Source organism: Pteropus alecto, unplaced genomic scaffold (genome assembly GCF_000325575.1).
Source record: "Pteropus alecto unplaced genomic scaffold, ASM32557v1 scaffold78, whole genome shotgun sequence".
NCBI classification, from domain to species: Eukaryota; Metazoa; Chordata; class Mammalia; order Chiroptera; family Pteropodidae; genus Pteropus; species Pteropus alecto.
Genome location: NW_006443124.1, coordinates 179853 through 204696, shown reverse-complemented (window position 1 = coordinate 204696; position 24844 = coordinate 179853). Strand labels below are relative to the sequence as shown.

Here is a 24844-nt window from a genome sequence, read left to right as displayed (position 1 = left end):
GGCAACCTTTGGTTGACCTCACAGATTGCAAGGACCTTGTCAGCTTACGATCCCTTATTTTTTAAGCCTACAGCACTTGGTCTTCTGAGGTGGTCTCCCATCCAAGTACTAACCAGGCCCAACCCTGCTTAGCTTCCGCTATCAGACGGGATCGGGCTTATTCAGGGTGGCATGGCCATAGACAAGAGTAAAATAATTACTCCTAGATAATTGGTGAATGATTGTGTCATTCACTAAGGGGGCAAATCCGAGGAGCAGATTCATTGTGAAAAATCAAGAACTCTGTTAGCTTTGTTGATTTTAAGCTGCATCTTAATATAAATAGAGTGCTGAACAAGAGGTGAGTCTGGAACTCAGAAAAGTCCAAGGAGAAGTTCAACAAAACACAAGTATAGGAATCCCTGGTTTGTATCTGCTGTCAACCAAGGACTTGTAGGGAGCACCTCTGGAGAGAGATTAGATAGAAGAAAGGGGCCAAGGACTAAAGACCTAGAGCATTCGAATAGTTCTGACAGAGGAAGACTCAGGAAACTAGACAAAGAAGGAGCATCCAGGAAGCTGGCCAACGAGCTAGGGGTAAATCAGAAGAGCGGAGCATCCTGGGATGTAGAATGGTTTTGGAAAGGAAGAAGTGCAAGCTATTTCAAGTGCTGCTGAGAGGTCAAGGAGAAGGAGACAAAGAACTGACCACTGACTTGGGAAGATAGATATCGTGACCTTGATAAGAGCTAATCCCAAAGGTAGGACAAAAGACCAAAGGAAGTGACTTAATGAGAAAATAGGAATTGAGTAATTTTATTTGGGGGTGAAGAGTGCAAAGTGGTATTGTATTTTGAGGTTGATCCACGTTGTCACAAGCAGCAGTAGTGTATTGTCATTTCTTTACCATATTCTATTGTATGACTATCCCTTGATTTACTTAAACATTTTACTCTTGATGGATATATAGGTTACTTGTTTGAGACTTTTATAAATAGTGCTGTTTATATTTTTGTTTGTATCTTGTGGTAAACAAAAATATACACATTGGGAGTATAAACCTAGGAATTAAATGACTGGGTTCAAGGGTTTGTATAGGGTTAGCTAGTGAATTGTTTTCCAGAGAAATTGTACCAATTTATACTCACATAAACAATATACGAGAATTCAGATTGCTCAGCATTTGATACTGTCAGTTTCTTTCCATATAGGTGTTCCAGTAAATATGTAATGGTTTCTCATTGTGGTTTTAGTTTGGATTTCCCAGTGACTTAAGAGTTTGGGCACATTTTCATGTGCTTATCAGACATTTGGAATTCTCTTTTGAGAAGTGCCTGCTTGTTTTGTTCATCTTCCTATGTCGTCTATGATTAAAGGCAGTTTTACGTCTTCCAATATGGCTGTTTATTGATCGACTGATTGCTAATTACACTGGCTAGACCCTCCAATACTATTTTGAATGGAAGTAAGAGTGGATGTTCTTGCCTCGTTTCTGATCTCAGAGGGAAAGCATTCAATCTTTCCCCATTAACTGTGATGTTTACTGTAGGTTTTATTGTGGATTGCCTTTATCAGATTGAGAAGCTCCCTTCTATTCCAAGTTTAAGAGTTTTTATCATGAATGAATGCTGTATTTTGTTAAATGGTTTTCCTGTTCTATTGAGATGATCCTTTATTAATATGCTGTATTATATTGATTGATTTCAGATGTTAATCCTTTTGGTCATGGTCTATAACTTTTTTAAGGTGTTGATGGATTTGGTTTCTAACATTTTGAGGATTAAACCTAAAATCTTATGATCAATAAAAATGGGAATAATTTTACTACTTACTTCATAGGTTTGTAGCAACAATTAAATGCAATAATACCCATAAGGTACTTAGCAGTGTCATATGTGTAGTAAGAGCTCAGCTAATGGGAACCATGTTGATTATATCATTGACAATAAATATCTTTATATAATTACCTCATGTAAGATAATAAGAAACAACTGAATAAAACAAATTTATCTGCTTAAACCAGAGCTATGATACATTCATGGGTAGAGAAAGAAAGGTAATTATAACAATAGCTAACACTTGGCCATTATTTATTATCTTCTAAGCACTGTTTTAGACTCTTTATATGTATTAACTCAATCTTCCCATCGGTCTTGTGAGGTATGTACCATTATAGATGGGGAGGCTGAGGGCTTATATAACTTGTTCCAATTATAAAGATGTTGAAGGGCAGAGCTAGGATTTGAACACAAGCAGTCTGGCTTCAGAGCCGAGTTTTTTACAATTATGCTATATGCGATGCTTTGTGCTGATTACAAGCATTTTATCTAATTTACTCTTTGCCACATAGTGCATCAAAATATTCCCAATATATAGATATCCCAAGTTTGTTTCTTTTAAGAGTCTTGCTCTAAATTCACATGTGATACTGTGATATTTAAACCCAGGCCTGTCTGAGGCCTATGCATTTTCCACTTGTATTTTCCTTAAGTGTGTTTTTTAACTGATTCTCTCTTAGATAAATCAATTGGTATCTTTTTCTCCAAAACCTAAGAGCTGTTAGAAGCAATGACTAATATCGGTCATGCGTTTCCCTTGCTTTGCTAGGTGGAGATAGAAGAACTGACTCTTGCTTAGGTAGTGTCCAAATGAGCATTTGGCACAATAGTCTTGCAACAGGCAGCAGGCTCTCCAGTGTCATGGGTTTGTTGACCGCATCCCATAGGAAGAAAGATATTTTTCATCACAACCCAGTAGATATACTCACAGAGACACACATTATATTCCAAAAACAAGTTTCATAAACGATGTTTAGCCTTACAGCATTTATTCCATGTTATTCAATCTATTTTATTACTTGGAAAAACGGGTGCTTGTCTGACCTAGCCAAACCAATTTTACAATCCATTAAGGGGTTATGAGCCACAATATGAAAAATGCTGCATTAGAGAATATTCTAGATCTCTTCTGATGCTCAGATTCAGATTTATCTCAAGATGGCCACCATAAAACGGCTTCAAGCATATGAGTGACTTCTTTGATCTTATTTGGTAATCATGCTAATGTCTAAAAATTATAACAGACTGACCCAAACTTGTGTTTTACCCTTGCTTTTCTCTTTTTGTTTTTTATCTTATTAATTTACTTTTTTTTTTCTATAACTATTTGTAGAGTATACCTTTCAGATAGTGTACAGGAACTGAGCAGTCAAGGATGAGTAAAAGTAGGCATGCATTCTGATAGCATAGGAGGAACGAAAGCAGTTAATCCAAAAGCACACAGGAAAATATTTTCAAATTATGATAAATTCTGTGAACAAGAATACGGCATTGTATAGAATGAGGAGGCATGATTGAATATGGAGTGTGAGCAACAGCGCTGTGAGAAGTGACATTTGGACTGAGACTGAAAGAGGAATAGAAAATAACCAGGCAGTTGACAGCTTTGTGAGTGCAGGCACAGGTCACACCACATCACCAGCTTCCAAGGCTAGAGGGAGGCATGAGCTACTAGCTGAGGAATGAAACGATGTTAAACAATAGTCTGGAAAAGTAAACCGGACCGGACCATACAGGGTCCCATAGACCATGGAAAGAGATGAAAGGATTTTACAAGGCTGAATAACATAAGACTCACATTTTAAACATATCACTGGTGTGTAGAATGAACTGAAGATGTCCAAGATTGCACAACGGGAGCTATGAATAGCCTGTTGCGGTGGTCTGGGTCAAACATGATGGAGTGGTGGTCTTTTGTTACTTATTTCCTCTCTTACCGAGCATATTTTGCAATGCATTTCATATGCACTGCAACCAGATCTGTTAATTTTTGAGCTGTCAACTAAGAAATAAATAAGCCACGATATAGGATACCAAAAAAAAAAAAAAAAAGTTATGGAACCGCAACGGTAAGTCTATGTGATAAATGACCGAGGTACAAAAAAGTTCTTAATCTTTCATTTAAAAATATCAGATTATGATATGAACTTGAATATTCTAGTTATCACCAAAGTGCATTACACCCACATATTTTATTGTGGATAGTTCTGCAAAATAAATTGCTTTTCTTCTCTCCCTCTGAGAGTTTCAGATCTGAGATAGAGGGTTTCAGATCTGATATGCTGGAGGTGAAACATGATTTTTAACAGCCAAACCTGGCTCCATGGTTAAATAAGTTTATATTCATACTAGGCAAGGGAAACATGTTGCCTCTTGCCTTGGCTGCTTCTTCCTTTGATTAATAATCCCTTGCGTAGTCGAACATTGTTGTTATTTTGCCTCGATGGGCACTTTTTGGTCCGTTCTTTGAATAAAAATAGCTTAACCCAAGCTTCAATAAAATAAGTTGTTCCTTCGGGGTAAGTTTAATAAAACCCATGTTTTCCCCTTAAAATGAAGTAATGGGAGAGAGTCCTCTGGTCTGTCCCCAGATTTCTGCCTACCACCTGCCTCTTGTGTGGAGCTAAACACAGTCACAGCTGCTCTGTATCCTAACCTGGTCAGCGTAGGTTATTTCCATTGACGTTTAGATATGTTTACAGTTAACACTCCCTTCTCCCTTCTTTTGGTACCCGGTACTCATCCACCTCCACCTCTCTGCCTCATTCTCTGGCCATCTCAGAAGACCTTGCTCAGGTCCCATGAGTAATCACTGTTTCTGCTATATGAGCAGAGAGGATACTGGGGTGCGACAGGTCCCAGGCATGATTACATATTAATTAGCACCTTGCGGCTTCCCGAAAGACCTGTAAAACTCAACGAATATAATTGGCAGTGGTGCAGTTGGAAGGATTGTAACCCAAATAGCCCAAGTCCAGGCACCTTTCCTGATGCCCATTAAACCCATGGCAGAATCAACCATCATTGCATCAACACGAAGAAAATTATTTCCTAAAAGGCAACATCAAAGATGCATTTCTCAAATTTTTTACAAAGCACTTCCTGTGTATCTAAGTTCTCCCCCAAGAGCTTAATTGCTGACATTGTCTGTATGACTCAGTAGTCAGTGGTACACGCAATTTTACTTATTGAACAAGTAAACATCAGGGACAGTTAGCCTTCATTAGAATGTTACCGGCTCAGATTAATGCTTCATGAATTTTTTTCCTTTTGTTTGCAAGTCCCCTCCTTCTCCTTTAGCACAATGATCATTATAAAGAAGAAAATGTACTAAGTACAATTCTCCCATCATTGATATTCTACATTTGTTTTCTAAGCATGGGAATGTGTCACTAGGAATTGGTTTACATCCCTGGACACTACTTGCAGGCATTTAATTCCTGGATTCAAACAAAACTTTAAAATGGGATCTCAATAACATGATGTCAAAAGAAACATGTCAAAACAGTGCTGATACAGAGAGCTCTATTGTGACTAGAAATCATGTCTCTGCTTTGAGGGAAACAAAACAAATCTAGGTAGGAATGAATGTATTTTTACAGAAGGCTCTTTGCAAATGGCAGAGGCCAGATCTGCTCTCCTGTGGCTCATTTCCTCTTCTGATCCCTCCACCCCATGCTCCTTCAAGTGTGAAGCCCATGTCTGATCGTACATTCTACTTAAAACCCTTCAATGTCTCCCTGACACCTACAGACTCTGAATGAGCACCTGTCATGGGATCTGCCCACTACCTCCTCTCCAGGCTCAAGCTTCTCCATTATACCTGTTATTCCAGCAAATTCCCAAACTATTTTCTTTCCCCACTCAGCACTCTGTTGTTTAATATGTGCTACTTTTCTTCCTCAGATCTTTCTTTGGGACCTGGAGAACCATTCAGCTCAACCATTTATGGAGTGTTTGACCTTGTGCAAGTTAAACTTCCCTGGGCCTTCACTTCATCATTTGTAAAATGGGAGCACAAGAGCCACATCTGGGGCTGCAGAGGGCACACTGCAGAGTGCTTCAGAGCTGGCCCCGGGGAAGTCACTCAGTGGGAACATTAGCGTTATTAGCTTTATGTTTTAGTTATTGTTATTGTCGTCATCCTTTCAAATGGAGCTCAGGTTTTACCTCTGCTGAGCAGCCTTCCTGGAACTCTCCGTGCCTAAGACAGACAATTACTTCCTTGTACTCTGTACTATCTTCTTTATTGCCCTTTTTATGTCTTTCTTATCACTAATGTGGGACATGGTTTGTCATCACATTACTGGGCAATGAAAAAATGGGCATAAGGATGGTTTGAGGAGGCCTTGTAATTCATATTTTATGGACCTCCTACAACAGGATGGTTAGGATATGATCGTTAATGGTACGTGGATTAATGGGGTTTTCTTGATTTCCTAGGCTTTATAGCTTTGTAAGCTAACAGTTAATGGGTGTTTAACTATATGCCAGGCATGACTTAGATATTATACTTTATTCTTTGGTAGGATCTAATGTGATAGATACTCTTATTATTTTCATTTTATATATGTGGAACCTGAGGGCCAAAGTCAGACCTCTTAGCTCAACAACACTTGGGTCTGATCTGCAAGGTATCATTGGCCTTTGGGACTCTAGTGTGTAAATGTGTTGTATGCATTTTCATTTCCAATTTGTCGCAGGTACTCCTTCCAAGACGAGGAAGACATGTTCATGGTAGTGGACCTCCTGCTGGGCGGGGACCTGCGTTATCACCTGCAGCAGAACGTCCGCTTCCAGGAAGGCACTGTGAAGCTCTTCATCTGTGAGCTGGCCATGGCCCTGGACTACCTGCAGAGCCAGTGCATCATCCACAGGTCAGTCAAGTCCAAGGGCACAGCCTCAGGCTCCGTGCCCAGGAAGGAATCCACAATCTACCACATTCTACAGGTCCTCGTTGAACGTGGCATTTAATCCTTACCTAATTCTTACAACAGTCCCCTGAGGTAGGGTTGTTGTCCTTATTTTGCACTTAAAAAAGAAACTAAGCAGTCCTACCCAAGGTTACAGTTAGTAAACAACAAGATCAGAATCAATGAATATTGGTGATATTTTATTGCTAAGCCTACACAAAGAGGAGAAAAGGTGACATATAGAAGCTTAATAAATATTAAATGTGGGAATTAATTGAAATAGAAATTAAGGAACATTAGGGAATGGAAAGAAATAGAAGTGGGAAGGATGAAAACTGAGAAAATTTGAGTCCTAACATCTGCCTGTCATCCTCCCATACTGAGTCCCCACTGTGTGAGCTGCAACAGAAGTCAGCAAAAGCAACGTGTCTCCTCACTTGAGGCATTTAAATAAAGACAAACACAGTTGAGCCATGAACAGTGTCGGGGTTAGGGGTGCTGATCTCCCTCAGTCGAAAATCACACATAACTTTTGACTCCCCAAAACATAACTGTGGTCATCCCTCAGTGTCCACGGGGGGCTGTAGATGCTCAAGTCCTTATATAAAATGGCACAGAATAACTCATGCAGTCCAGCCTCCACATCTGAGGATTCCCAACTGAGGGGCAAAAATAACGTTTATGACCCATGGTTGGTTGAAATGGTAAATGCCAAATCCAAGGATAAGGAAAGCCTACTGTGTATTTACTGAGGAAAATCCACATATAAGTGGACCTGCATGGTTCAAACCTGTGTTGTTTAAGGGTCAACCGCAACATAAGTAGCTATATACCCAAATAGACAATAGAGAGAGAGTGATAATACTTTATATTTGTAAAGAATTAGGCAGTTTTAATGATGATTTCCAATAGAGTATCTCACTTGATCTCAGTAATAATTCGTGATAAGTGATAGAGCAGATACAGTTAGACTAGTATTAAATATGAGAAAACCATAATTGGGAGACATTAAATTAAAATCATCTAGGTTATTTATAAGAATTTTGAACCTAATCACTATCATAGCAGCTACTGTTTACTAATGACTTACCACACAGCAGGCACTGCTAAATACTTCCATATTTTATCTTAATAAATTCTAAAAACTCAAGAAGGACTCCCTCATTTCATTATAGCATCCCCACTCTACAGATGAAGAAATTGTGGCTAAAAGATTTACCAAAGATGGTTGATAAATGGCATTGCCAGATTTAAACCTAGTTATCTCTAATCCTAGAGTAAGAGCTCTGTCTACTATCCAAACTTGCATTTATTACACATATGAAATATATGTATTAATTATACACATCATTAAATGAAAAACCAGCACATGCGACTTTGCTACCGTCATCTCTAATCTTTAAAGAATTTACTGAGTTTTTAAAGTACAATTATGTCTTTTAGTAAAAATTTGGCTAAATATTTACCTGTGACTAATTGACATTTATGTTTATCTGGATTAGTGCAGAGCCTGTGGATAAAGATGTAGCATCATAAGTTAGAGATTCTTCATCCAGGCATCATGGACTTTTTTTTTTTTTTTTTTTTTTTTTAGTGTCGGTCCTGTACACTGACATAGTTAGTTATGACTTAATTTCTTATCTTTGGAATGGCCTATTTGTATTGGAAATGTGCTCTTCAGGCAACAGATGAATGAAAGCAGACCAGTGAATCATTCATAATGTAGATTCTCGGAAGCAAATTTACATGCCTGGTGTTCTGTCGATAACTAGGAATCCAGTTCACAAGCGATCTTTCCCTCATACTAGCTCCTATATTCGTTTCTGGTCTCCCACAGTTCTGAGGAGCCTATGGAGTCCCCCTCAGAGATGAATTGACACGTCACAGTCTGTTTTGGTTGTTGACGTTGTAGATCTCAGAAATGATGGCGGGCATGATGGGAAGCCAGCGTGGTAAGAGCCAGCCTGCTTCCCCTTTCCCAGTTTGAAACTGGTTCTGTGCCTTCTTTCTCTGGGCTTCATTTCCCCTGTCATCACAACAAGATGCTCTGAGCATTTTTAGAACTGTGTTCCAAAAGGAATTCAGAAGGAAAACGACCAAACCAAACCAAAACCTGATGTACTTAGTACCCGCAAGGAGCTTATGAACACCAAATGTCATTGTTCTGTTCTTCTCTCCCTCGTTGTTTATTACCCCCATTATCATTTTGCCACTTTAATAAGAAACCAAGAATTAACTTTCTGTTCTTTGTCCTTTACATACCCACAATCATATTACTTCATGCCTGTCTTCAAAAGGACCTCTTTGTACTGAAGTGTCTCCTTACCATGGCAAATGAAGTGAAAGCTAACTCAATGACATTTTGAATATTGTATTAAAATGAGATGACATCTCTTGGGATCAAAGAACAATTCAGCTGTAATTCTCTTGCCTACAAGGACCACCCCGCCTCCCCATGTGCTGTATTTTCTAGGCAGCTGTAGCATCTTGTACCTCTCCTGAGGAGTTGTGACATTCTGGGTGTTTAATTAATTAATGTCTGTCTGCTCCGCTAAATTGTAAACTCCTTGAGTTAGGGCCATGTGTGTGTTGTTTTTTACTGTATAATCAGTGTGCAGCAAAAAATGAAGGAATGAACACTGCCCGAACCACATGAACGACTGGTTGACTAGAAACCTAGGCTTATGAATAACAAAGACAAAATTTTGTTTTTTACTGTATAATCAGTGTGCAGCAAAAAATACGAAGGAATGAACACTGCCTGAACCACATGAACGACTGGTTGACTAGAAACCCAGGCTTACGAATAACAAAGACAAAATTGAAATATAGGGCATTCAAGCCAAAATTTTAGACCTACTTTGGTCTTCCCATTGGCTAATCTTATAAATCCTGAGAATGAAAGGAGTTGCTGTTGGTAATTATGCTGGGATAATAGGCCAAACTCAAAAATGTTCTGGGAAAATCAAGACATACATCAACATCACTAAGGCTTTCCAAGACAGCAGTGACCAGACGTCTTAACTGTGAGAGAGCTCTTACAACCAGGACTTTTCGCCCTCAGAGTAGCAGGTATCAATCTGAAGTGGTATCTGTTTGAAATGGTGTCAAATGGCTTAAAAACATGTATATGGTGAAAATAAGCAGTTTCTCTTTGTCTACGGCATTTAAAGGTTAACAAAGGTGGTGTTCTGAGGGTGGGGCTTGTGGGGCAGAGTTAAGAGCATAAAGAGCAATTTAGAAGAAGAGATGGAGGCTTCTAATTCTAAAATCTCTTTCTTCAAAAGAATCGGCAAATTCATACTGGATTCGACTGAATCTGAGACAACAAAACATCTCTTAGCTACTTAGAAGACTGGGTTGTAAGATACATTCTGAGTGCCAAGACATTAAAATGTGAGTGAAGAATAAGAATTGATGAAATACAATAGATCCCCCCAGACAAAGAAAGACCATTTGCATAAAACTGCAGCTATAAAACATGACCTCTAAATTCAAATCGTAAAAATAAACAAAAAAAGTAAATTGAGATTGGAACCATTTTGCCTTTGGACATGGTAGGAGATTCAAAATTGTCCAAAGCAGTCAGCAAATGCGTGTGGAGCAGGAGGCCGCCATTTACTGAGGGTTTCCTGGGCACTAGGCGCTCTGCTAAGCAATTGTGAATTATTTCATTCAATCTGCCCAAAACTCCGGGAGGTTGATGGTGTTATTGTCCCCATTTTACAGTTGATGAAACTCTGGTTCAGAAAGTAACTTAGCTAACAAGTAGGTCGGACATCACCCAAAGGAAGCGCAGAACTCTTAGCCACCCTACGGATATTGATGGAGCACAGTGGTAAGCCCGGAGCAGGACATGGTTTGTAAGCCATGACCACCTGCCTCCAGGTTCCCACAGTCTCTCTGCACAGGCGAAGATGATACATGTGGAACCAACAGATGACGGGACAGCCTAAAACTAGAAGCTAAATTATGTAAGATCAAAGTCATTCAGAGAAGATGATGATTTTGGATAACAAAACAAAGTTTCTTGAGAGCTCAGAGGGCTTAAAAAGGATCTTACTATCCAGCGCAGGAAGGAGAGTCTCGTCCTTGTAAGGGGAGCTAAATGAAAGTTCTCATTTGTCCCTCGGTGGTAACACTGAATGAGCTGTTTTAATTTTTTTGTTTGCATTGACTTTTCTGCCAGCCATGTCTAGCCTAGTTATTCTTTTAAACACCATAGGTCCTGTTTCTGCTATAAACTCCAAGTGAGACATAATGGGGTTTTGTTTAATTTTGTTTGGAGAATTTTTTTTTTAAATCCACAGACTTGAATTTTTTTCTGTACTTTCCTAAATACATGGACTGTTTAGCTAATTTTCCTCAATTTTAGAATTTTTCTTTTCTATACTCGTAAAAGACACAGGAATGCATAATGACCATTAATTTTGAATTGTACAATTAGACAGTTCTCTTGTTAGTCAAGAAGTCAAACATTTTACTACGAGTACAGCTCTGAAAATCAGCTTTAGCTTCCAAATTATGACCAGTTTCTAATTCAATATTCCCCTTTACTTACATTAAATCATTGAATAAAAATTTTTAAATGTGGACAAAATGAAAAAAAAAATAAAGAAAATAAAACTCATTACAATCCTTCTCATGGGACGGTCCTATTTGATTTGTGGATTGCCACAGTATCAGCAGTGAATAATGTGATGGAAAGCATTTATTACAGTCCAAAACAGTTTGTATTCACTCCCTTGTTAGATGTTAAAGAAAACTCAATTATGAATTTAAGCTAATGAGAAGAATTCTATGGGACAGTTAAAGAGTAAATCGTCTTGCATTAAAATACCAGTCGAGTGTGTTTGATTGTTTCTTTCTCTAAGAATCAGCCCCACTCTCCAAAGTTTAACTTACCACTTTCTAAATTCCTATAGGAATATGATAAAAACCGAATTAGGCAATTTGTGTAAATAATTACAGTACGACAGAGAAAGTTGCAAAAATTTCATCTGCAATTGATCACTGATACATTAAAGTAAGAATAAAAGAATATTTATGATTGTTAAGAAACACAGGGTGGTAATTTTATTCATCACCTTTGTCTTCTTTGCTATAATAATAGGAACCAATAAGTGACCCCCAGGTTCGTCTTAGAGCCTCTGTAAGATGCATGTAGGAATTAGTCTTCCCTCATCCCCCTTAGACTGTACTCACTACTCGTGAGAAGTTTCTATCACTGATCTAGAAATTGTCATCTTGATAGTGAAGAGAAAAACTTAGGAATAATGCCTCTATCATAAATAATTCAGAAACTTATTCTTGAGCATGTTCGCCAGACAATACTCAGTGCTGACCTCCAAAGGTGAAAGGACCGATACCTCCCCTTTGTGTAGAGTTGGTAATATCACAGTGTGAAAGGAAGTCAAGTAAACACTTCAAAACTTTTATCGGAAAGGTGTTTAAATTCTGTGGCATATACTGTAAATAAGCAGTTATGTCTGTATCCTGAGCTACCCATGCACACGTGATACTCACACTCACAAAGGTCATGATCATACTTCTAACGGTAGCCCCTGGATCACAATACTCTTTATAAAACACTGTCTCTTCCTCCTAAGCTTATGGGTGGAGACTACACCTCCCTCATGTTCTAATCCCTAGCATAAAATCTAAATCAGAATGGTTGCTGAATAAATAGATGACTGACCAAATGAATGAGGACAGTATATACACATGATCCTTGGATGAATGTAAAAGGTAGAGGTTGCTATGGATGATGTTATCTTTTAATTTCTTCCACACATTCCCATTGTGTGTTGATGATGTGTGGAGCTTTCCTCCATGCTGTATTTTTTTTTACTGTGTAACAAATTACCACAAATGTAGTGACTTAAAATGACACATTGATTATCCCACAGTTCTTCATGTGAGGAATCTAGCTACATTTTAGCTGCGACCTCTGCAAGTCTACAGTCAAGGTGTTGGCTAGAACCGGGTTCTCTTCTGGAGGCTGGATTGGGCAAGAGTCTGCTTCCAAGTTCAGTCAGGATGTTGGCAGAATTCATTTCTTTGTGGCTACAGGACTCATGTCAGCTTGTTTCTTCAAATTCAGTGAAGAGAGAAGATGCTAGAGAGGATCTACTAGCAAGATAGTGTATTTCACTGAATAACAATTATATATAATTGTATATATAGTTATATATAAAACAAGAGTGACATCTCATCACTCTTGTTTTATATATAATTGTATATATAGTTATTCAGTGAAATAGTGTATAGTTATTCAGTGAAATAGTGTATTATATTATATACAATTGTATATATAGTTATATATAAAACAAGAGTGACATCCCATCACCTTTGCCACATAATATTGCTTAGAAGCAAGCTGCATGACCAGCGCATACTCAGGGGCTGGTACTTATGCAAGTTATGCTACACCAGCATCTGACACCAATTTTCTGTATGACCTTAAACATAACCCCAAACTTTCCTGTCAAGCAAGCAGTGAAGAGGTTTGACACGATGATCAGGAATGCTTTTTCCATGCCTACGAGTCTAGGGTGATTTCCTCTCATCCCTGGTAGGATGTTCTTCAAAGTGTGATCTCATTGTTCCTCTGTTCCCTACCACGTACCCGTTTCTCTCCAAGAAGGCTGCATGACAGTAGTGAACTATCTAAAGATTGTGTGAGAGTGAGGTGTGATAAACAGCTATTAGCACATTTACTAATCACGGTCTTACTGGCAGTTCACTTGTGAACCAAAATTATTTGTTTTAACCAAAGTCTTCAGTTTGTTGCAGTCAGAGATCTTCTAGGCTGAGATTTCATCTTCTTTTCCGAGTCACTGTGGTATCTTGAAAGTCACATTTTATTTTCCTGAGGTGAAAATTCTTAGGAAAAAAATAAGATCTTTTTGCAGCTAATCATTTTAGTCAACGATCACTGAGTGCTCGTTGAGATGAGCTCCTGATGAGTGAACTTGCCAACAGTGACACCCCAGCTTTCTGAAGCCCATGGGAGTGAGTTATCTAGAGAGATGTTTTTTTAATTCCTGAAGGTGTTTGCTCCTTTCTGCTCACCCACATTTTAATCATTTAATTTATAGTACAAAGTATACCTGTCATTTTCTTAATGACTTAAGGAGAGCTATCGTTTATTATGCATATACCAAGAACGAGGCACTGGGCTTTTAAGTGTTTCTCACACACTGCTTTTTTTGATAGTTGACAATATCGTGATCTGGTGAAGTAACCTGCCCAATGTCATATAGTGAGTATACTAAGGATATGAAAATAGGATTATCTGATGCAAAGACTCTCTTCATATCAGGCTCCCTTGGTTTCACTCTTAATGAACATAAGAGACATCCTCAAAGTTAGATGAGCTATTTAGTACAGTTTACTCAATAGCAACAATCATTAGTTTAGATATATACTTTCAATTGGTATCATGAGTTAAATCGTATTCCCCCCAAAAAGATATGTTGAAGTCCTAACTCCAACTATTTCAGAATATGACCTTATTAGGAAATAGGGTCCTTACAGAGGTAATTGAAGAAAAATCAGTTCATCGGTGTGCCCTAATCCAATGTAAATGGTGTCCTTATTAAAAGAAGAAATTTGGACACAAAGATAGACACAGTCAGAGGAAATATGATGTGAAGAGACACAGGGAGAACTCCAAGAGAAAACGGAATCCTAGAAGGAAGGCCAACGATTGCCAGCAAACCAACAGAAGCTAAGGAGAAAAGAAGGGCCCTCGCCTACATGTTACAGGGGAAGCAGGTCCCTTGATTGTGGACTTCTAGTCTCCAGAACTGGCGGGGGGGCAATATATTTCTGCTTTTCTTTTTAATCACTCAATTGGTGGTACTGTGTTATAGCAGCCTTAGCAAACTAATACTGTACGTTTTTAAAGTTTTCTTAGCTGCTAAGATTTCGGTCTTCCCTACTTTAGCAGGTGCTACTCAGGGCAGCTTCTGTCTTCACTCCTAATATGTTGCTTCAGATATATTATGAGGTGGGAGATCAGATAACCAAACTCGTTAGAATGGTTTGTAAAATTAAAGTAACCTAAGAGAATATTAAGTCAAGTCCATTAGCTTTAGTTATGTGGTAACCTATTTCATGTTGCCCAGAGACTATCTTTACTTCTATATTTCAGATTTGATGAAATATTTCAGCTGTCTGTGGCTTTTTGTAACATTTCTCTGGTCTGAGGTGTTTTGTTCTGCTTTTAAATATCTAAAAGGGAAGTTAAGCCTTTTTTAGTTTATCAAAGCAGCAAGTCTGGTATGAGAAAATTAAAATAGTTATAGATTATTTGATTACTTATATAGTATATGTTTCACTTGAAGGTGGCTTTTTTCCTTTCAACATATTGATATTTTCTGTTTCTTGCAGTGGGATGATAGATTTGGGTTTCAGCTACCGTTTTCTATGGAGTGGTTAAGAAAATGCCCCTTCCTTTTGTTTTGCTGAATCTTTCCTCAGTAGCTCACAAGCCCTTGCAAATATTCTTTTTTTCTCATTCCCAAAGCAGAAGGGCCACTTAAGCCTCAAAAACAAAATGACAATGCAGTAATGAGGGTATTAGGTTGACATGTTCTATTCAGCACCTGCTCCCAAGCTACCGAATAATGAATGAGCATGAATTACACATTGTGAAAACAGGAGAATCTGCCTTCTTTGTATTATGCAGCAGGCAGTTTCAAAAGAAGCTTTCGAAGTGCGCTTTTCACACAAGGCCACCCATTTGTGAAAACCCATACGAAAAAGGCAAAGAGCTGCGTGTTTACAGGTTAACATTTAACTAACCTGCACTGAGCTTTTAATTATTTCTATAAGGGTTAAGAGTTTCGTTAATATGCAACCAGTGACTTGGTCCAAATTAAATTTTACTTTGCCTGGCACACATTTTAGTACGAAGCTTAAGCGTCATTCTTTCAGGTTTAGTCATTTAACACATAGTATTGATCACTTATTTACGTGCCAGGCACATGGTTTCTGTCCTCTTAGAGTTTATAGTTTAGTTAAAGAGACGCAATGAACAAGGAACTAAGTACATAAATAATCACGTTAGTTACAGATTGCTTAGTGCTTGACGGGAAATAAACAAGGATCTACGGGTTTGGGGGTGAAGGGTATTTAGCATAGTGCTCAAAGAAGACCTAGCCAGTAGGTAGCATTTGAGCCAACACTTGCAGGACAAGCAGATCTAAGGTGGAAATTAATGTTAAGTCCTGGAGCAGAACAGAGGCCTCTGTGGTTTGAATATGTGAGAGAGGAGCCATGAGCAAGGTGAGCCAAGGCTATATCATAGTCTGTCCAAGCCAATACTCTAGCTCACCCTTATTTCTTATCTCTGCTTCAGTGAAAATACAGAACCAGTCAGAAAGGGACATATCTGAATTTGTTATCCGTTTGGAGATGTGGGCTCAGCATTCACAGAGAGTGGGACAAACATAAAGATGGACGTGGTGGAGAATGGAACCCACTAGCTATTCTAGACATTAGAGCAAGAAAAAGCCTAATGACTGTCTGCATGGTCCTGCTGCTGCCCGTTGGAGCTCTAGTGAGTAAGGCCTCAGGTCAGATGAAGCTTCTGTTTTGTCGCCGCCCACTGGTACTGTTTTACTGGTATTTTATCAATGGCCTTCAGGATTCTTACTGATTGGTGTTTGTGCCTTGTCAGGTGTTTTAAATATCACTCCTGGCATCAGGTAAACATAAATCAGAGTCCTGACTCTTCTCGTAATAGTGGATGACACTGGAATAGTTATATCAGTTCTCTATGGTCCTATCTAGGAAAGAGAGATAATAATTGTACCCATTTCATAAAGTCATTTGAGGATAGTTTGGAGTAAAGCATTTAAAGGGCTTATTCTGGTTTCTCACATGTTGCATTAAGTGAAATCTATCACTATCACTACATCGCAATGGTTCAATGGTAGTTGAAAGCAACTGTTCATTACTTAACATCCTCAATGTCTCCTCAGTTTCTCACCATCTCGCTCTTCCTACACCCGACACTTTCTACTTATTTAATGTTTTCTGAAAGTTAAGTCGAACAATTACTATGCGGCCTGTCATTGACCAAAACATCGTTCTGTGGCACATGGTTGTAATTTTAACTCTCTGGGTCACCCCTTCCACATCTGCAAAAGTGGGTGTAACATCTAAGTTATGGAGCTGTTGTGAGGATTAAAGGATATGTTGCCCATCAAGTGCCCTCCACAAGTGCCAGAGCGTGGACAATAAATGGTAGCTATGACCATTCTCGTTACTCATGGGAAGGACAGCAGTTTAAAACAATTTTATTGACCGTCCTCAAACACCTCTTCCTATGGCCATGGCCCTCCTTCTCCTTGAACATGGAGACCCTCCTTATCAACATGGGCAGACCCTGCCAATTAAAAGGACACTGAGTTCGGAACCTAGCTGCCATTCTATCGAAGAGAAGCAAGTGAGTAATAGTGGAAAGAACCTGACATTTAAATTCCATCTCTGCCATTTGTGAGCTGTGTGATCATGGGCAAGTCAGTGTCTTGCATCTCCGTTTCTGTATTGGTAAAATGTGGATACTGCTGCTTTCCTCTGGTAAATCAGTGAGAACTGGCTTTCAGGGAGCCTCTTTCAGGAGAAGGCTTGGGTGATTCACAGAGGGCCAGGGCTCAGAGGTGTTTTAAAGGTCAGCTGATTTCTGCTGCACTCCTCGCTTGCATGTATTGCTTGTTCAGCCTCGATGACAAGATCCATGTCACATTTAAAATGTTTAAAGTATTTCATGCCAACTTTGGAAGTCTATGACTGTTAAGAGTTCTTAGATCTTGACTTAAATGGTTCTTTGTAACTCTCTCAGCTAGTCTTTACCGAAGAATTTTAATCTTTTTTCACCAGATGGTCTTTAAACACCTGATCCCTACTGCCCCTCCCACACCACCAAAGAAAGATATCTTTGTTGGATGAATATCTCAATAAGTTGCTTAGGCTGTGTGGGCTGGAGAAGAGACCCTGGGATGAGGGTCGAACAATGTAGCTTTTGTTTTGCTGATTGGGTGTATAAGCTAAACTGTTACGGACAAGTGAGGAGAAATTCAGAGGCCGTGGGAGAAGACATGGTGAGTGAGCTAGTGCCTTGAGTGACACTTTGGGAAAAGAGACCCGAATTCATAAAGGGATACCGTATGACATGTTCATGGTGGAAAAATCACTGCCCTCATCACCTTAATTATTAATATACAATGAAATTGGGCCAAGTATACTAGAATGACAAATAAAAATCAAGGCTATCCATGAAAAGCCAGTTTTGCCTAAAATGAATATACAAATGTGTAATTATGTATATTTTTGTACATTTTTACATTTTAATAATTTAATTTTTATATTTTATATAATTATATAGGTCTATAGGCAATATTCACTGGATGCCTGCAAACCCTCAGTCCCATTACTTCATTTCCTTGTAATGGCTTCTGTAACTCATATTCCTTTGAACAAACTGGGAAATGCTGGGTTGAACGAAAAAATTTGGTAGCCAGAAAGTTGCTAAGAGTAAATCTTCATAGTTGTTGTTTTAAGAAAAAAAATTATAACTATATATGGTGATGGATATTAACTGGATTTCCTGTGGAGATAATATACACAAAGATCAAATTATTGTTATATACCTAAATGATACATTATGTCAATTATGTATCAATAAAAAAAGAAAAAAGAGGCATCATCATCTAGTTGGTAAGAAAGAGATAGAAGATGAGACTTGGACCATAATAATCCAACCCATCAGCTTTTCACTTCTGCCTCTTGTTCCAAACTATGTTTTTGCTTGTAATCTTCCCTCACATTCGCCTACCTCCACCTCACGCTTTTCTTAATTTAGATTTGCTTATGTGACCAATAGAATTATATGTATAATATTTTTTCCCCTAAGAACTTGGAGAGGACCCAGTCTAGGAGAACACTATGTAACGAAGAATTAAACCCAGACAGCAGACCTGTCAGAAAGCTGTGGGACACTGAAGGAGTTGATTTTTGGTTTGGATACACTGATTTTCTTGTTCCCTGTTCTCACAATACCCCACATCAGATTTCAAGATGAGCAACTTGATTCCAGGATAGGCATAGTGAAGGGATGTAATTAGCCTATTAAGTTCTGCTAATGTCTTGTAAAGTCATTCAAGCGAGAACAGCAGATATATCAGTTCCGCCTTGGACTCTGTCACAGGGAGCTCTGTATTTGCACACTCTATTTCTAGTTCCCACAGAAAGAATCAACTGATTCGGCAGGACATAGCCTTTTCTGTTTTATCACATCAAGATGCAGCGAAGAATTTCTACAGAATGTGTGTTCCTAGAATTGCGCTTTCCCACTCCCCAAATTCTATAGAACCCTCTGAAATGATAGGCTCAAATTGTGCAGACATCACTTCTTTATCACTCTTACTCTAATGTACATCACTCGCTTGCTAAAAACAATCAATTTTTAGTCAGCCAACAGTAAATACAGTGCATGTGGCAGAGACAGAGATAGAGGGTTTTTTGGGGGGGTGTGAGGGAGAGGATTGTTATTCTTTTGTTTTTGCGTTTTTCTTTCTTTAAAAGAAAAATAAATACATGACTTATTATTCCAGACGTTTAAGAAGCCAAGGAATCAGATTTACTAATTTTTATTACAGATATTTACTTCAGCACTTCCTTTGTTCTGGGTACTTTTATAAACCTGGGAGCTAGAGCATTGAACAATACAGAAGAGATTCCTTTCTCTGAGAATTTGGTATGTTAGATGTGCCAGTTTGGGAATTATATTTGATAGAAGGTCATGCTGGCCAGGGGGTAGGCTGGAGTAATGACAAAAGAATGACTAAGGAGATGGGAATAAGGAAACAGTTGAGTGGGATAAATCGAAACCTTATTAGAGGAAAGTCAGGGAAGTGAGAAGCTAAGGGATTAAGTGTAAATCCACACAGACGTTGTAATCACCAAGAATGATAAATAACAGTGAGCAGAAACTCACTAGCTACCTGCTAATGATGTGTAGGTTGTAAGACACCGCCATATATATTTTAACCACAGAATTTGTTGAGAGTGATGGTATACTTTTCCGACGCCTTTACATCCATAGATAAGCTTTTAAGAGGTTCATCTTTTAAAATCAGATATTTTTGGATTTGGACAATAACTGGATGTCATTTCCGAACATGGCTGTACATCAAAAGGGTCCTAGAAGAGTCTGTTTTTGGACAGACACCTGAGCCTGCTTACAGATAGTTTGATGGCTGTGGGACTGAGCTTGGTCACAGAATCCATTTTGGTCAAAACATATCCGGGTTTGGTAACCACCAAGTTAAAGCATATTATAGATGACCTTAAATGAAACTATATTATAGATTCCCTTAAGTGAAACATTTTGGCATAAGTTATTTCATATTTAGGATTATTTGAGAAGATTGAAAAGGAAGTGGTACTAAATTTCAGAACTAGAAAATCTCAGCTTGTTCTAGCAGAAATTTTTATTTAGCACACAGGTTTGTTTTCATTTTCTTTCCCTCAGTACATGAATAAACAACGTTATCATACCGCAATTTACCCTGTAGTGACTTAGAAGTTACTACATCACATTTTGGAAAAACTATAGACTTAGACTCTATGCCTATCGATTTTATTTTTATACTAAAAATCTTTTTCTTTTATAATTGTCTTAGATTTTCCTCATAATCTTTCTCTGAATCTAGTAGTAAACATGCCCCTTTACCACTTTAAACCTTTTGGCATGGTTTCTTGGAAACTTCCTTGTTCCTTCCATCCTCATTTGTCTTTATGTTTCCTAGGTCCTAGCTTGGTGACTTATCAAAGTAAATGTTTAATGAATAAATGCATATAAGATCGAAGTAAGAAGTATCACATGAAACTAACTGGTACCTCTCTGATATCTATATTATTCTTAAGCATCAAGGTAGTTTCTGGGGAAAGTGGTGGGTATAACAATATGTGGCTTTAATAAGTAAGAAAAATGATGCTCAGGGATTTACAGAAAGCTCATGAAGTATCTGACCCACAGCAATTCATTTTTCCCAGCGAGCCCTCATAAATTTCAGCCACCAAATCATTAAGCTGATCTTGCCACACCCGAGTGTCTTCTTTCTCAGCAGGGCTCCCCGGGGCCTCCTCCTCACTTGGCAGACACCGATGCTCACTAGATGCTGGTCTGAAAGAGAGCAAGAGCCTAACACCTGGTTTACCTCAAGCTTTAAACTGTAGATTTTCGGTGGTATCATAGCACTCTGGTAGATACTATTAGGATTAACCTTGAGTGCGCTAGAAATTCTGCTGGTATCATTTAGTCTTTTTTTTTTTTTTTTAACTTCCCACTGGGCAATGAGAGCCTGGGTGATGAAGTATGCCATTAATCTAGAAACCGTCCCTGACATCAAGGAGTTCACAATCCAGTTGGAGAAAAGATAAACATAAGTGTGATAAATGTTATTACGAAATAAGTATACCCTGGAGAACACACAGGAGAGCCACTGACTCAGAATTGGAGAATCAGGGAAGGCTCCCTGCAGGAAGTGGCATCTGAGATATGAGCTAAGTGATAAATTGGTATTGTCTGGGTGCACAGGTGAGAGGGCTCTGATTCCAACAAAGAAATAGCAGAAGGTGGAGGGAGGCAGGGGAGCATTCATGGGATTCCACGTCTTTCTATGTGGCTGGAACACAGGAGCCAGATGATGAAAGGGCCTTTATGAGTGAGTTTGGACTTGATAATTCTTGAAATAATGGGACTCATCAAAGGCTTGGGGTAGAATCTGAAATACTGAGAAACAAGACAGCCATAGAAACATGCAATTTGAAAACCCCTTACATTCGTATCTTTTCAGCAAATGGACCCTGCACCAGAGAAAAATTTGCCACAGCTTCAGATGATCACTTATGAATCCAGAATTAACTTTCGGAACCTAACAAACTAATTAAGATACTCAAAGCTCATGGGGCTTCCCATGCACCTGCATGTTGGGTGTGGCATGTGCCTAGTTCTACTTGTAGGTAAAGGGTTTGTTATTCATTAATATTTTCAAGGAAAGAGGACTCTGACAATCTCGGTCTGTCAAAGACGAAGGTCGTCTTATTCAAGGGACATAAAAGCCACTTGAGTAGCCTGAAAATGTGTTCCCAAAACCTATTTCAGAATTTCTTCACTAATGGGTTCTGCGAATTCAGGTTGACGGGCGTTCATGGTACATTGGGCGGGGAGGGGACAGTAAAATCCTGAGAGTGGAGGAGCAAGGGCTGTTGTAAATGGCCAGGCTGTCCTCTGCCTGAGGAGTGCCGCTTACAGTAACAGTTGTTTCAGGAGAATTTTGAAAACTCTCTAGGTCATTCCCCTAAGGGTTCATCATCGAACTACTCCCTTCGTTGGATTTCTCCTACGGATTTGAGGATCTTACCAAAAGCAGGGAAGACTCGTGCAAATCTTCTGATAAACTACCCCAGGAATAATATTTGTTAAGTAACTAGAGAATTATAGCGTCATCCTAAAAAATATTCTAATCTCTGCAAGTTTAAAATATGATCACATTATAGACCTTTTCTTTTTATTGTATAGAGTGGTTATGTTCACTCCGGAGTTACACAGATGAAAATAATTAGTTCTACTACCTCATGACAATTTAAATGCCCCATATGACCCTATGGAGTGATACTTACATGCTTAGACATCATATGCTATAGAAATAAGAGTTGGAGCTTTTGAATGAGAACTGTGTTCAGAACCTCATTCTTCCATTTATTAGCTCTAACCTTGGGCTAAGTTACCTAACCTCTTTAAGCCAGTTTTCTGATCTAGAAATTGGGTATGTTAATGGTAACTGTTGCACAGATTCACTGTGGGAACTGAATGAGATTAGGAGTGATGGGGGGGGCAGCTAGTGTATTATTTCAACCCTGTTTTAGCATTTTCCCTTTCCCCCTTCAGTTCTGTTTGTTTGTTTTATTATGAGCAACTTTCTCTTTTCTTTTTACTCCCCTAGGGATATGAAACCTGACAATATTTTGCTTGATGAACATGGTAAGTAGATGATTTGTTTGCAACCACCATGACTTGCACGTAGAACAAAATCGATTATCCCCTGCAAAGGAGTATGACACGTGGAAAAGGTGTCTTGCTTGTTTCAGTTGAGTTTTGTAAGTGGGAGGGACAATATGGGGGAACTCTAGTATTTATAGCAGTGGCGTAGTGCACCAATACATCCTTAAATAACATTGAATTTACATAATGAGAAAGCCATTCTCTTTTCAATTTTCTTCCACTCCTACTGATTTCAAGAAAATGGCCATAGTTTTCTGGTGCTGGTTTGCCTTAATATCTTTATAACAATCATCTCCCTTTTCTCATTAAGACAGAACAGGCCTCAAGCTTAGAGCATTTGGCAGGCAATAGCATCTCCCTAGAAATTGGTGACACTATTTTGTTTTCACTGCCTCTACTTTTATGCTTTCCTTCTTAGGAGGCACAAAAGGTTTTACACTTGCAGAGGAGATATCACATTTTCTGTTCAAAGATCTTTCAGTTTTAAAAAGCAGTCAGTTTAAAGAAAAACGTAAGGTAGATGATGGTATATGTGGTACCCAGCTGTGAACGTGATATAGGGATACAGCAAAAACCATGAAGGTGAAAAATGAATGTCTGAAATTCAAAAAACACTGATTAAAGATGTCTCATAGAACAAGCTTTTGCCAGCAATGATTAAATGTATCTAATCTCTTCCTAATATTTAATGTGCATTTGGATTTATTGGTGCATCGGAGTGGACCTGTAGGACACACAGCCTGCGAGTTATAAATGTTAGTGGCAATAAGATCCTTGTTTTTAGAAAGCTGCTAGATGAATCATAAATCTGCAAAGCTCCTTATTCATTTGACTTTAACAGAAGGGATTTGTAAGACGGACTGAAACTCCAAGTACCATCCATTGCTCATTATTTATTTACCCAGTCGCATTTTAAACCGATTTGCCAGCCCCCACCTGTGCTCCCAGGGCTAAGAAACACTTTTGCGTATGGCCTCTAATTTCAAAGCTCAGGGTCATAATTTATTTATAGACTGTCTAAAAAGATTTTTTCCACTTTCTTTCAACGCCTTATTTCTTCCTTCTCTTTACTGCTTCTGACATTTGGGAACGGATTCTCTGTATTTCAGAAATGTGAGCAATGGTGAGACTTAGCATGAAGGTGACTTTCACCAGCCACCTCTGCCTTAAATAGGAAGCAGGATCTTCTCTCTCTCCCTCTGTTGCAAATAAACTCTATAGATTTTCGCAGTTGTGAAGAGGGCCTCCCCAAACCTGCAGAGGCCCCCTTTGCACAATTTAGAAAAGGGTGCTCTATCTGCCCACTGCAGCCTTACAAAGGTACATGGCTGTCTGGCCAAGCAGAACCCAAGTTGAGGTTCTGTCCAACCTGCCCTGGTTTCTTTGTGTACAATATATTGCTCCTCCATTTCTTGAGGCCCTAAATGGAGATATATAGGTCTTAACAACCAAAACCTGTTCAAGATTTACTTTCCATTTCAGAGAACAGTGTTTTTAATCTTGGAACTCAGATGTGGTTTTATCTTATTTTAACCAGGAGTTCATCCTGTTCTCTCTCATTCAGCTTCTTTCTCCTCTTCATGGTCTTGTCAGCTTGGTGATGGTAGATTAGGAGAAAGGTTCAGAAAGAAATTAATCCTCTAGTTTAAGCACCCTTAGAAGCTACTAATCCTGTAGTTAAGGGCACGGATTCTGCAGCCAGATTGCTTGAGTTCAAAACCCTATTCTCTTACTAACTCTGAGAGTGTCAACAGGTTCCCTAAACTTTTCTGCACCTTAGTTTCTTCGGGCATGAAAGGAGTACTTACTTCTAGCGTCACTGTAAAGACTGACATACTATATATAAGTGCTTGATTGCAGTGTCTGCCACAAGGAAACCACTCAGTACAGCTAAATACCAATATGAGCCCATGAGGCAGTAGGGGCTTCTCTCCTAGAGAAGCTTAGACGATTTCATCTTGTTTTATGGGGCTTTGTCTGTATCAGATAGAGGGAGGAGACGCCGGGTATGTACCTGTCTTGAACTAAAGAAT

At 38.8% G+C, this 24844-nt stretch overlaps 1 protein-coding gene and 1 pseudogene across 5 annotated transcripts in view; one reads left to right on the top strand and one right to left on the bottom strand.

Annotated features, from left to right (window-relative positions):
- Positions 1 to 24844, top strand: part of STK32A (serine/threonine kinase 32A) — a 94384-nt gene that overhangs the window by 38999 nt on the left and 30541 nt on the right. For all 5 annotated transcript variants that reach the window (XM_025040740.1, XM_015598195.2, XM_025040741.1 and 2 more), the window contains 2 exons: positions 6521 to 6694; positions 22753 to 22790. In XM_025040740.1, coding sequence (XP_024896508.1) covers positions 6521 to 6694; positions 22753 to 22790 — 212 coding nt within the window. The remainder of the gene's footprint in view (positions 1 to 6520; positions 6695 to 22752; positions 22791 to 24844) is intronic.
- On the bottom strand, positions 65 to 183 carry LOC112472103 (annotated as a pseudogene).